Genomic DNA, 14,157 nt, shown 5'->3' on the forward strand with positions numbered 1-14,157 from the left:
ATTTTAGTTTTAAAAATATTTGATAATTGTTAACTTAATTACTATGATTTAAAAAAAGAAATTAAAACAGGATAAAATTACAAATTCGGACATTTTATTTCTAATAAATTTACTTTAATAAAAATGATGGCCAGACCTTTACAGATGAAAAAATGATTCACAGATTAAATAGATTTTTTTCCTTGTTTTAATATAAGTTACTTCCAACACAAATGACTATCAGGTTAATATCACTGTCAAACTAAAACCTACTACTTTGACCAGCATAAAATGACAAATTCGGATATTTTGTTTCTGACAAGTGAATTCCAATAATAGCAATAACTTAATTTTTACCAAAGAAAAAATAACCCCCAGATAAAATACAGGTATCTTTTTAAATATAAATTACTTAAACAGGATTATATCACTGTCCAACTAAAATAAGGAATGTAAAAGTAGAAAACTTAAGAAAAGTAAAATAATAAAATATAAATGTTAACTTACGAAAAAGGAATGTGCAAAATAAAAAAAAAAATTTCCTTTTAAATCTTATTCCTTATAAAAAAATTATTAAATTAAAATAAATAATAAGGAAAAACTATAGCAGATGAGAAGACAGTGTTTAAATGATCAATGCATGTATATAAATACCTTCACTTAAATATTTACAAGCTTTGCCAATTTAGTGTAAGCCAATAAACAATTCATAAATAATACATTTACAATAAAAAATTAGCTACCATACCACTAGGAACAAAGCAGGCTGAAAAAATAATACAACCTCCCATTGATATTTCACAAAAAATAATTTACACAAAGGTATAGCCTAAATACGACTAAATATACAAGACTGAAAACAAAAGTGCTTTAGGTTCTAAAACAATAAATTATTTTAAGTTGGAAAAATAAATAATTTATACTTATTCAAAAAATGGATCATTTGAGCTTTAAATGCATGGAATCCATTTTATATTGAAAGTGTCTATAGAAAAGAGCATATTTTTCACCTTTAAAGAAATGCAGCCTATACTTTAGTTTGATGTTGATAGAAACATCCAGGACATATTGAGATGTGTCCGTGGATTACTTTACATCAAAATAAAACTAAATTTATAATTTTATCAGTAACAAAATATATTTTAATAAGAGTCTTTTTTTTTAATCTTTAGATAGCTCTTTTTCTTATTATCATTATTTCTGAATATAAATGTTGTGTACTCTCATTTGTTTGTGGAATAGAGAGAGCTTTTCACATCAGGAATAAAATTGAATCTAAGCACTCGTGTTCAATATAATACAGGTCTCGACTAGACACTTCATTTTTCTATTAAAAGTTTAGTTTTAATAGAAGAGGGACTGCAACTCAGAAATATATATTTTCTATAAATCTCAGCATCAACATTCTCGAAGCTACCACAACTGTACACAGGCAGTGCAGGAGCTGGAACTTCTTGGAACACATATAAAACCAGATTGCCTAATGGCACTAGTGGTTCAGTTCATTTAAAAAAAATACACCACAGAACTTTTTACAAGACTTTGCATTTACCCAATCTCATATTAATAAAATGACTTTAAATCGATGGCATTCCTAATAATGAGATCTGAGATCATTTCTGATTTACACACAAGAATGCAGTGCTGAAGGGGGTCACCTGTATCGTAAGCAATGCTAAAACAATATTTCTCTTTCAATTTTTAAATATAAATTACATTCTTTAGATAATTTTGCTTTGTTATCATGCTACAGCTGAATCTATACTACAAGTAGTTGGCAATTTAACAGCATGTCCATTGCTGTTCACATGGCCGTTTGTTGCATTGCCTAAAGCTGACTCTGTTTCAGAAGATCCTGCGGCTATGACATTTTCTAGTGCTCGATACAGGAACATGAGATCATCCTACAAAAAATTTAATAGAAAATAAATCAAATATTTTAACTGAATCTAAAAGTTACAATAACTTTACATCATTAGAAATAAAAAGAATCTGCTACATCCTGCCAGATGGCTCTCTGTTTCTGTAGCCCTTGGGATTAGGGCCCCAATTTCAGAGAAATTGCCAGCTCAACAAGATTGAATACAAGTTTATCTTGCCTCAACAAACTTGGTGCACTTTAATGACCTAGGAAGGATGAAAAGCTGGGTGAATTTCGACCGTCTATCCAAACTTGAAGTTACCGGTCAGTAATTTACGGTCAATTACTAGCAATGTGTGCGTCTTTAAAAAGGGGACTTAAATTATGTTATTAACAATGGATGTAAGAAATTATTGTTGACCATTTTACTATCTATTGCATAATATTTAAGAAATGAAATCACATTTATTTTTTAAATAACACAATCACAGAATAAAAAAGTAAATTGCAATAGTTTCTCTAGACTTAATATTTATTCCTCTTAATTTTGAGGTGTCTTTGCTCTGTCACTTTTGCATAACATCACTGATATATTGAGCTTTGACCAAAAATTAAGAAAACCCAAAACTGAAACCCCAAATGGTTAGTTACCCTCAGTTAACTTGACCATTTTTGACTGAAGCCTCAAAAATAAAACCCTCACTATATTTGACAACTCCAAAGAAAAGGCTCACAACATGCCATTATTTTTCACACATACTCAAAGATCCCAAAATGCAGTTTTTGTGAATTGTACAGATACTTTCAGTGAAGAAATTTCAATAGATGGTTTAGAAGGATTAAAAAAACTAACAAAAATTACATAGAAACCAGTTTGATTAAAATGCTTTAATATAAAGAACTAAAAGCATCATATTGTATTATAATGATATTCTTGTTCTTATAATACACAAGACAGAGAACGAATACTAGGAAACAATTCTTTAATAAACATGCGAATTATTTTAGCAACAGAATTGTTTTTTATGAATAGCTAGAATATTGTCTTCTTAATATTAAGTTATAATTGAATCTGGTAAAATAATTAATAGAAAAAATTTATTTTTATGTTTTCATCTACAAAAAAAAAAATAAGAATTCATGATTGGCAGTATCGAATGCAAAGTACTGCAATTTTTCTTAGTTATACAATGTCCCTGTTTTATTGTTGTTAAACTGTAACATTTCACCAGAATTCTGATGAATTTTCAAGATATAGTTGAAGCGCAAAAAATGTGACTTTTCATTTTAAAATAGTTTGATAACCGATTGATAGGGCCGGGATAGCCTGGTAGAAGGGAGCTGGGCCCATGTCCGAGAGTACGTGGGTTCGAACCTCGCCGGCCAAAGACTCCCCAAGTAGTAAAGTGACAGATGCACGTTAAATCTGTCGAGTCGCAAAAGTCCTCCATGTTCCCATAGCAAATCAATACATCTGGGGGTACTGGATTGGAGATCGATTGTTCTCTGATTCAGGTCAAAATTACGATCTGTGGATGAATGAATGGATGTATGAATGGGTCTGCCCTATAAATGGGTGAGACGTATGGTGTGGCAGAAGTCTAATTCTTGTGTGGTGTGGCAGAAGTCTAATTTAATTAAACAATTATAAATAATTCAAGGAAACTGTTTTATTATATAAATAATCATCCTGTCTTTTGTCAACAGCAAATTTATGAAAAACAAATTTAATGGTTTTAATTGCCTCAGTGTATAATTTTCTTCATCTTATTATTGCACAGAAACAAGAACAGATTCAAGAGGAAAAGATTTTTCCCTACATTGAGTTTAAGATTAATTTCACATGTTACATATTTGTAATCATTAAATAATTAAAAAAACATCTTTAATACAATGAGATCAATATTAAACTAAAATTAACACTGTCAGAACAATCAAAAGGAATTGTGTACTGATATAATTAAAAAATTACTTGTGTCTTCCAAATGCCTGGTCTTCTCATATGATAGAGTTTAGCATGTAAGTAAACATCTACACATTTTTCATATTTAAACTGTTTGTTCAATGCTGTAAGACAGCAAAATGATGCTGCTTCAGTCCCGCCAAACCTAGAAAAATAATATTATTACAGAAAAGAACTTATATTTCTAGCACAAAAATGTATATAGTATATTATAATAGTTTATAGATTTAAGAAAATTTAATAAAATATAAAATACCTAACCTACAGCAGGGAATTGTTTTAACTTGGAATTATATGAATTCTCTTTTTTTACTTTTCAATTCCCAATATAGTTCTACTTTTTATATGATATATGTATCTTAATTTTATATTAGTCAGTGATTAAAAATTAAAGAAAGTTGATATTTCAACACATGTAACCTAAATTTATAATACAATGTTTAATAAATCAAAGAATTTTATTTTACCACAAATAATAGTTATGAGCAAATTAACATACTGAATGATGCCGAGTGTTTGAAACATTTAAATAACAAACAGAAATAACAACAGAACAGTTAAAAAATGAAAACAAATGTTTTACTATAGCCACATATTTAAAGATATAACTAGTTATTATGATTGTAACCATTTCATACAGCTTACTTATTTCAAATAGCCACCTACTCTGCAAATTAAAATGCTATATAAATTAGTAGGCATAGGTTTAAGATCAACTTTGCATAGAGATTATTGCTAAAGCAAAAGTAGTATGTACTTCATAGGTAAAAATGTATTAAAAATAATACTCATTCACAGCTGTCATTTTTAATAAATAATATACGTCAAGATAATTGAGAAGACAACACATTTCAACTTGAACAAAAAAGCACGAGAGAACTGACATTCACAATAGTGAATACAATTCTAAAACGAAAAAAGTATGATTGATAAATTTATTGTACTATTTAAAAAGGAAGTTACATTTATTAATAAGACGTTTGATACACAGTGATACCTCGAGATACAAGTTTAATTCGTTCCGTAACCTTGCTCGTATGTCAATTTGCTTGTATCTCAAAGCAATTTTCCCCATTGAAATTAATTGAAATGCCAGTAATCCATTCCAGCCCCAAAAACGTTACCCCCAATTGCTTTTGTTACGTGTTTTTGAATAAGAAAATTTTTTTTATAAATGACAAATATTGTATAAAAACTTAATAAAAGAGAATGTAAAGCAAAAAAAATTGGTTTTATAAACTGTACATACATATTTATATTTTGGTCACTTAAATGCAACTTACACACAACTTAAATGCCACTGTATGCTTAATTTTAGTCACTGCTTGTCTCTTCACTGATCTTAGCTTTTTTCGCCGGATTCAAAAAAAAGAAAGAAAAACTGTCAAGCATCAGTAAATAGCTCCGATGCATGACCAGGAACTGTGAAACTATCCACGAACTGTGAAACTATCTCCCACATTCCTCTTTTATCTCACTTATAGAGATAACCTCCTCCACCTCTGGCTCATACTCAAAACCAATTTCTTGCAGAACCACGGAATGCTGCAGCGAATGTAACTTTTGTAATTCCTCGGTCGTTAGCTCCTGAGTGTGCTCCTCGACGAGCTCGTTCACGTCTCTCTCACCCATCACCAGACCCATGAATTTTCCTAGAAACACAATCTCATCCTCCACTGGCACTTCGGGTTCAAATCTTTCGAAACTACAGACTCAGGCCACAGCTTCTTCCATGCAGAGGTCAAGGTTCTCATTGTAACATTTAATAATATCACGATATTAAAGTGGTCCTTCCAGTACTCTCGAAGGGTGAGGTTTGTGTTCTCTGTTACCTCAAAGCAGCACCAGAACAGGTGCTCAATGTACAGCTTTTTAAAATTAGGAATCACCTGTTGATCCATGGGCTGCAGGATAAGGAGTGGTGTTAGGTGGTAGATAGAGAATCTTTATAAACATGAACTCTTCCAGGTTTGGTGGGTGAGCAGAAGCATTTTCAAGGACGAGAAGAGTTTCGTGCATGGCCGTTCTCAAAACAAAATTGCACTCGCTCGTCAGTTCGTATCTCAAGTAACTCGTAAGTTAGGGCACTCGTATCTACTGTATACTACTGTACAAGGTGCAACTGTATATAATAAATTATGACTGCGAAAGACTTAGAATAAGAATTTAAGAGGACTGCACTCTTTCTTCATTCCCAGATGATTCAAGATGTTTTACATTTATTTTGTTTTACATTTATTATTAATATTATCAAAGGAAAAATTAGTTTAAAATTTTTTTTAAAATTCAAATGAATAAATTTTGGCACTTTATTGGAATGAACAATTCAGTGCAGATGTACAAATGAACATTAAAATAACATTATGTCCGTAGAACAGTAAACAGGACTTTATGCATTTGATTTCATAATGAAACGAGTTGCAGTAATAGGGGTCATACTAAAAAGTCTTGACTTTAGTTGAAAATAACATATCAATATGAACTAAAACTTTGATTAAACCCGAGTTTCGTAAAAAAAATAATAAATAGAACAGAATACTTTCAATTATCTACTAATTTCAGAACTTTTCGGCTCTAATATTCATATTCCAAAATGTAAAATATGATTTTAAAAGAGTGTTAAGAAAAGTCTTAATCTAGTATTTTTGGTTATAATAATAAGAAAATTATATAATTTTAAAGAATGAGTACGTATTAACGGCACATACTTATCAACAACAATTATAGGGCCATAGTTATTTTCTAAGTGCCATTTTTGAACCAAAAGAACCAAGTCAAAAACATTATTTGGTGGGGTGCAACACTCAGGCCAACCAGGACATTGGAAAATACGACAGACCAGTTCATATTCATCTTGTGTGGCTTGTATTATAAAATCTCTTGTGACAAATGACTCTTGGCAAGATTCTTCAACCATTTTCACTTTGAAACCACCATGATCAGCCTCTTCTCCTTTCTTTGGCCAAAAACAAGGAAATTCCTAATAAAAAATAAAGTTATTAGAAAATCTGTAAAAGTATAATTCAAAATGAAAGCTAATTATACAGTCATACCTTCACACATACAATATTTTAATACAAATGTTTTTATAAGTTTCACATGCTTAATAAGCTTTTCATACTTTTGAGTACCTTCCTACATTTAAAAATATATTTCTTCAGACTACTCAATATAATTTCAAAAATGCCAATCAGAGCCTATTTAGTTACAAAATCTAATATAACTAAATAAAACCTAGCCTCCTTTTAACTTCAAACAATTGTACACATTTAAATGATGTTTCTAAGATATTTTAACAATTTTTAAAATTTTGTTTGAAATAATAATAATTATACCTGAAAGGTTTCTTTACTGTTCATTTATATCTTTTTACCCTTAATAACAAAATTTTTAGTATAATTTTTTCTATCACTGGAAAAATGTATAACAGTTATTTCATATAACTGATGATCTTCAGCTTATTGTTACATGGTTTTCAGTTTTGAAAAAAAAATGAATGAAAAAATGATATCTACTTCAAGAAGATTAATTTTCAACTGCAGAAATCTCTTGAAAAATGCATTATCTTTAGTTTGAATAAAGAATCTTTTGTGGTCTCCACTTTACATTAATACCAGAGTTAAGGTGGAAAATCCTATTATAATATTTTAAAACTAAATGGGTAATTAAAACCTAAAACTTTTTACTAAATTTAGACTATAATTTAATTCTTTTAAGGGTAGCATAAACTAATCTTTTTTGATAATATGTTTTTTTTTAATTTTAATAATTATTTCATACTTGAAAAAGCCTCCCTATACAAATATGCTGTATGAGACAGGCTGCCTACTCCCACCCGCCCTTGCTATACTGCAAATTCGAATACTATTAAACAAGTTGCTTAACAACATTATTTTCAACTCTCCCAAAGCAGAAAGTGTGCCCTTCAATTTTCATTATTCTTCTCCAGAAAAATAGTTTTAATCGCAATATTAAATAAGAAAACAGTGTATAAATAAGAAACGCTTTTCAGAAATTGAAACACTGTTTGAGGATTAATGTTACCAAACCAAATTCAGAGTAATATTCCATCAAAACATCTAAAACTTTAATAATACTTCTAGAGCCCAATGCCACTTGAAAATCAGTTACTTGAAAATGAATAAAGTAAACTAAAACTATAATATAAAATATATTGTAATATAAAAGCAATATATTTTATAAGCAATACATAATATAAGCAATATATACTAAAAAAACGCAGCATGTATAAGTAAAACAACTACTAATAATAGAAGTATAGAATATATAAAAGAACTAATCTTTACTATACAGTAAACAAAAACTTTAACATATTTAAAAAATTCAGCACTGAGAATAAAATTTACTTTATCATCAACAGATGATAACACCACAACAGTTTGCGAATTGTGATCAAAAACCATCTGCCAAAAGTCAGGAATAGTAACAGTTAATGGGTGCTGAGTGATGATGAATTCTCGAAGTTTATTGAATCCCTAAAAAAGAAAAATATCAGAACTTTAAGAAAATATTGTTTAATACTAATTAAGAAATCTTTCTGAAAAGTATATCTTTTAAATTGTAGCATTTTTAACGAAGTACAAAATTAAAGTAGTCAATCACAAAAAATTAAGAAAACATAGGATTGAAATTTATCACACACACACATATATATATGTAAGAGAGAGATATCTTATGAGAGATTCCTTTTATTTTCATAATTTATTAATCCAAAATGTCTTATTAGAATGACGCTAGCATTAATGCAAATGTTTTCAAATTTCATAAAACTGCATTAAAGCATTTTTACATTAAGTTTATATGGCTTTTTATACAAGAATTATACTTGACATAACAGTCAGTAAGTGATATAAGAAAAAGAACCAGCAACGTGCATAATCAATAGCATACTATAAACTTCTATTGTAGGCATTAACAAATTTTCAAACTGCTTTAATTCTTTCATAGCTTTAAAACAAATACTTCCTAATAACTTTTTTATTATACTTCTTTCGTCAATGGATCCTTAGTAGATCAGAAAGAGTTTAACCTGTGCAAATAAGTATAAGCTTATGAGCTTTTATTCGAACTCTAAACTGTTGCTTTCCTGCATTAAAATTGTAGTTTCTCTTACGTTATTCTATGGAAAAGTAATGAGTAGCGTGCAAGACTTAGTACAACTTTGTCTAAAGAATTGAAACACTGGGAGGGAGGGTAAAATAGGGATGTACATTAAAATTCAAAGGAGTTTTTAGGATGAAACTCTATAAAATAAATAAAGACAATAAGAAAATCAAAATTCATGAAGAGAAAAAAAAGTTGACTTACTGGAAGAAATGTGGCATTAATGTAATCAGATCCGTCAGTCCCTGGTTTAGGAGTAATATGAACTCTGTATGATTCAAGAGGAATAAGATTAAGTGAGCGGTTCTTGCCCTTATTGCAAGGCTTTAGAGCTGATACTACATTAAAATCTTTAGCTTTAAATGATGTGGCCAGCTGAAAAAATTACATAGAGACAACTGTATTAAAAAGTAATGACTAATCTAACTTTAAAAATGTTTTAAATTTACATTGGTGCTAAAAGTTACTAATTAAAAAATTACTTATTAAAAAGTTACTTATTAAAAAACAAAGTACTTATTAAAAAAAACTTTTAAAGTAATTTGAGTGATTACAAAATAAGTTTGAAAATGTGTAGATTTCTCTTATTATTGAACACTTTCTGAGAAAAAATTTGAAATAGTAAATGAAGTAACTTTGAGAATTCAAGCAAGTGCTCGATAAATGAAAGGCATAATTCCAAACAATACATATAACAGAATAAAAGAGAGAGTAAACCTGCATTTATATTTTAAATTTATCATTTGTTAAAAAACTGTTAAGACCATGACAAAAAATCCTTATGTATAAGAGAAAAGACAAAAAAAAAATGCATAAAATACATTATTTTAGCTACACTATCTTTAACCAGTACAGCGTTAAGATTGAAGTTCTTCCAGTCACTTGACCATGAGCAAAAAAGCTTCAGCTAGAGAATCATAAAAAAATGTGGTCTGTCACTCATTTCAAACCCTTAGAGCTAAATTATGAAATTGAAAATAACCACAGAGATTGTCACTTATAGTTTGGAGAGAGGAATCACACTTGCTCAAAAATATAGCTATAGTTTACAGAAAGATTTAAATTTTAAAAGATTTCAAAAACAGGGTTCAATGCCAAATTAACTGATACCCAAAACTTCTATATCATAAGAAAATAAAGATTTCATTCATCATTTTACTTTAGTCAAAACTGGAAAATTTTGATGAAAGGATTATTTGTTTAATTGCTTGGCTACAACTAGAGTTTACTGATTTCAAATTTTTACAAAATGCATGAACTTCAGACTGGTTTTAGTTATTCAATATTTGTCTATCATTCATCGAATCAATACATTACATAATCTACATACAAAATCATAAAGCTGTAAAATATTCTGGTGCACAAAAACTTATTTTAATATTTTTGAAGCAGTAAAAGCCTGTTAAGATTTAAAATAGCATAGTAAAAACCTCATTTTCAAATAAAGAAGTTTCACAAGTGGACTAATTTAAGAGAATGTTTATCAGCTATACAGGATTTCCCACTCTAATAACAAGAGAAATTCTCTCTATACAGAGATGAATTCATTTCAAAATGCCATTTTCTATGCGCATGACTATTAGAAAGTTAAGAACAGTTTAGATACTAAAAAAAAAAAAAAATCTTAAACCTTTGTCATGTTTATTAAAACATGGTTCACTTTATGGCTGATACCTTTTTTATACTTATTTAGAGTGTAGGACTGAAATAAAATTGAACATGCACTGAAAAAAATATTTTATTCAATAAATTAATAATTGAAATAAAAACCAAAAATATTCCAAAAGCTCACACACTGAATATTAATCTTGGAAATATTTCTTCAGATTAAAACCATAAAATAAAAAACATCACTGAAAATTAAAAATTAAGTTATTATCCTATAGTTGGCAAAAGTTGTTAAATTTTGTAAAATTACAAAGGAATATTTCATTTTAAATTTTTAGAAACATTACATTTATTTACACTACTTTATCAGGGCAAAAATAATACATTAATCAAAGCATTAATATTTAAAGATTTCATAATCATTTTTGTAGTAGCAATAATTAAAAGTATTTTTAAATTTTAATTTATTAATTTATTTACAATGCTAGATCTTAAATTAAGAAATAACATTTAACTTTTTTCTAAGGACAAAAGCAATTTTTAAAAAAGGATATTTTGCATATTATAACATAAATTTTGTAACATTTAAACAAAAAATGTAATTTAATTATTTAATGCATTTCCTAGAGACTTTGAGTTAAGAATAGTTTAAACACATATAAAATTTCCCTTACCAACTTAAACAAATTAATTATTTAATAAAAATTAAATGGATGAGGAAATCAAGACAACTGTAATACCTTAAATTGTTTTTCTAATTGTGTTTGACTTTTATCACTATTTTCATTAACTGGGCTATTAAGATTACATAAATATGAGCCATATTGATGCAATGGAACTTCAGTTTCACCACTCTCAAGAGCTTCCAGAAGAGCATCATGTATAAATATGTATTGTTCCTGGAAAAATAATTATCATGAAAAATGACAGAGAGGTGATTATAATATTGAAGAACACTACACACATAAAATTAACTCAAACCTCTGTTTGAACTAAGTAGTTTCTCTGCTGCCGTATATGTTTAAGAAAGCCACAGACATTTATACTTTGTCTATGCTGTATTTGTTGAAGCATGGCATCTAGCACAATATAAGTTCCAGTTCTACCAACACCAGCACTAACAATAAATAAAATTTAAGCATTTAGTTTTTAACAAAACTTTATAGGTTCCAAAATTGCTTATTATTTCAAGATGAAATATTTCAACACACAACAATTAAAAATAAATATTCTAATGGGTCATTTTCCAGAAAATGGGACATTTCTGTCAGTTGCCTTTAATAAATTTATTTAACTTACAATTATTATTTTATTTTATTTTAATCTGTTAGACTTCCAATTGCACTTTTAAAAACCATTAAAATTATTTTATTATAAACATAATAACTAATGTTTCAACTTGAATGAGTAAAATTTCACTTCTCTAAACAACCTTATAACCAGATATATAACTTAAATTTAAGTGTAATTACTAAGCACAGTTAATATATAATGTTTACATTTATGTAGCTAAATATTAAGGTTATTAAAAATATACTTTTCTTTATTAGTTTTTCTCTTGAGTAGTTCAAACTAGGAGTTAAAACTAAGCATATGTTATTCCTGGATACATGTAAAAAAAAACATAAAAATAAATTATTTTCTTGTAAGAAAAAAGTTTATCAAATTATTCTTTCTATAACAGAACATCCATACATAAGGAATAACTCTTGCCACATAAATAGGCTTAGTGCCAGATAAAAAATAACTGATTTTTTGTGGTTTAATATATATATATTTATATATATTTAATTAATTTAATAGCCAAATACTATAAGTTAAGATTTTACTTATAATGGTGCCTAGCAATGTTCATTTCAATTAAAAACTTTTCTCTTCATAAAAGATAAACAGGACATCTCATAAATTCTGTAAATAAATTTCCCGTACACCAGTTTTATCTCCCATAATAAAATTAAATTTTTTGCATTGTATACTTTAAAGTAATTTAGTTTACATCTATATGCAAACACATACATTAGTTTGAATTGTAATAAACAATAAGAATTTAATCAGTTCAAGTTCCTCCTCAAGCTTATGTAAAATTTTTATAATTGTTTTATATAAAGAAATATTTTCATATTTATGTAATGTATGAGAAAATATTACTAAGGTAATTTTCCTTTTTAGTAAGAAATGATTGAAAACACTACTATTCTCAGCTTGGAGGCCACAAATATTTTCATTTATAATATTTTAATGAACTATTATTGTATTATTGTATAATAGTATTTATTGTCAGTTGCGCTTTCAGTAAAAATTAGAACAAATTCAGCTATATAGTTAAAATAAATTTAAGAATATAATTTACTTTAAAATATAAATACTAGTAAATAAAAAAAATTATGCTAAAACTTTATATTTGAATTAGGTTAAATAATTTGAAACCTAAATTTTTACAAATGAGTATACAATATTAACTAAAGACTATGCAATTATTTTTATGCAAAATATTTTCTCAAATCATGATTAAATAATTAAAATAAAAAGTTTTCAGTCACCTGCAATGGACAATAATTGGACCAGCATTATTAGGATTAGCACTTGATGATTTCCGGACAAAATTTAAGACAGGAAGAGCATGGTCGGGTACACCATGATCAGGCCAATTAGTATAATGATATTGGTAAACATTTCTTTCACACATAAATTTCTGAAAGCAAATAATTCCAAAATTGGTATGAAATTGTATACAGAGGTAATCCAAAGGATGTTTATTATAATAATTATGAAATAAAAATAACTTTAATTTTGTTAAATTGCAAATTTTCATAATTTGTCATTAATTATTGATAAATTATAAATATGAAAACTATATAAATTTAAAAATCAATACTACAAATTAGAAATAAAATTTAATTAGGAATTATGCATTCAGAAAATTTTTTGGTCTCAAAATTTGGCAAAAAGGGTTTAGCACGCGATTGCAGTAGTATATAAAATCAATACAAGTTTAACTCTATGGATACTTTTCTGAAATCAGAGAGTGATTTTGCTATAATTTTTTAATTATAAATTATGTGTTATTTTTTTAACTCTTTAAGATAATATTTCAAGTTTAATTTTATATGTCGAGTTCAAATCTATTCAAATTCAATGTTTCTTTTAATGTAAAAAAAAAAGTTTCAATATTAATCTGTTGAGCATAATTTTTAGAATTTTCCAAGCACTAGATCCTCAATAAAAAAACAATTTTACTCATTTTTATTTCATTAGAAAATATTGTACTCCTTAGAATTTTACCTAGACTCCAAATGCTTCAGGGTTAAAACATTCAATAGCAAAACTCCTGGCTTACATAACAAAAAGAACATTAAATTATTAATATGATATTTGAAATGATTTTCTATGAAATAGAGGAAATATTAAATGAGCATAAATCACCAGAAAGGGGAAGTGAAGATGTACCAAGATCATTGAGTGACGCTCCTCCCTTGGAATGTAGGAAAAAGAGGGGGATTTGTTTTCAAAAGACCGCAACTGAGTCCCCCCCCCCTCCTTTCCCATGCAGGTGGCTAGTAAAAGAGGCATTTCCTGGTACCTTTTCATTGAAAGAAGAAATACTGTGGAAAAGGGTAAGCGT

At 27.8% G+C, this 14,157-nt stretch overlaps 1 protein-coding gene across 1 annotated transcript in view; it reads right to left on the minus strand.

The window, feature by feature from the left end:
* Window positions 1-990: 990 nt before the first annotated feature.
* Window positions 991-14,157, minus strand: part of LOC107447342 (putative receptor-type tyrosine-protein phosphatase mosPTP-1) — a 128,684-nt gene continuing 115,517 nt past the window's right edge. The window contains exons 18-25 of the mRNA XM_087155087.1: window positions 13,076-13,227; window positions 11,517-11,652; window positions 11,276-11,434; window positions 9,132-9,302; window positions 8,171-8,299; window positions 6,512-6,783; window positions 3,813-3,948; window positions 991-1,883 (exon numbers count right to left, since the gene is read on the minus strand). Coding sequence (XP_087011213.1) covers window positions 1,722-1,883; window positions 3,813-3,948; window positions 6,512-6,783; window positions 8,171-8,299; window positions 9,132-9,302; window positions 11,276-11,434; window positions 11,517-11,652; window positions 13,076-13,227 — 1,317 coding nt within the window. The 3' untranslated portion in view covers window positions 991-1,721. The remainder of the gene's footprint in view (window positions 1,884-3,812; window positions 3,949-6,511; window positions 6,784-8,170; window positions 8,300-9,131; window positions 9,303-11,275; window positions 11,435-11,516; window positions 11,653-13,075; window positions 13,228-14,157) is intronic.

Source organism: Parasteatoda tepidariorum, chromosome 11 (genome assembly GCF_982258835.1).
Source record: "Parasteatoda tepidariorum strain Cologne lab strain chromosome 11, Ptep-v5.0, whole genome shotgun sequence".
Classification (NCBI taxonomy): domain Eukaryota; kingdom Metazoa; phylum Arthropoda; class Arachnida; order Araneae; family Theridiidae; genus Parasteatoda; species Parasteatoda tepidariorum.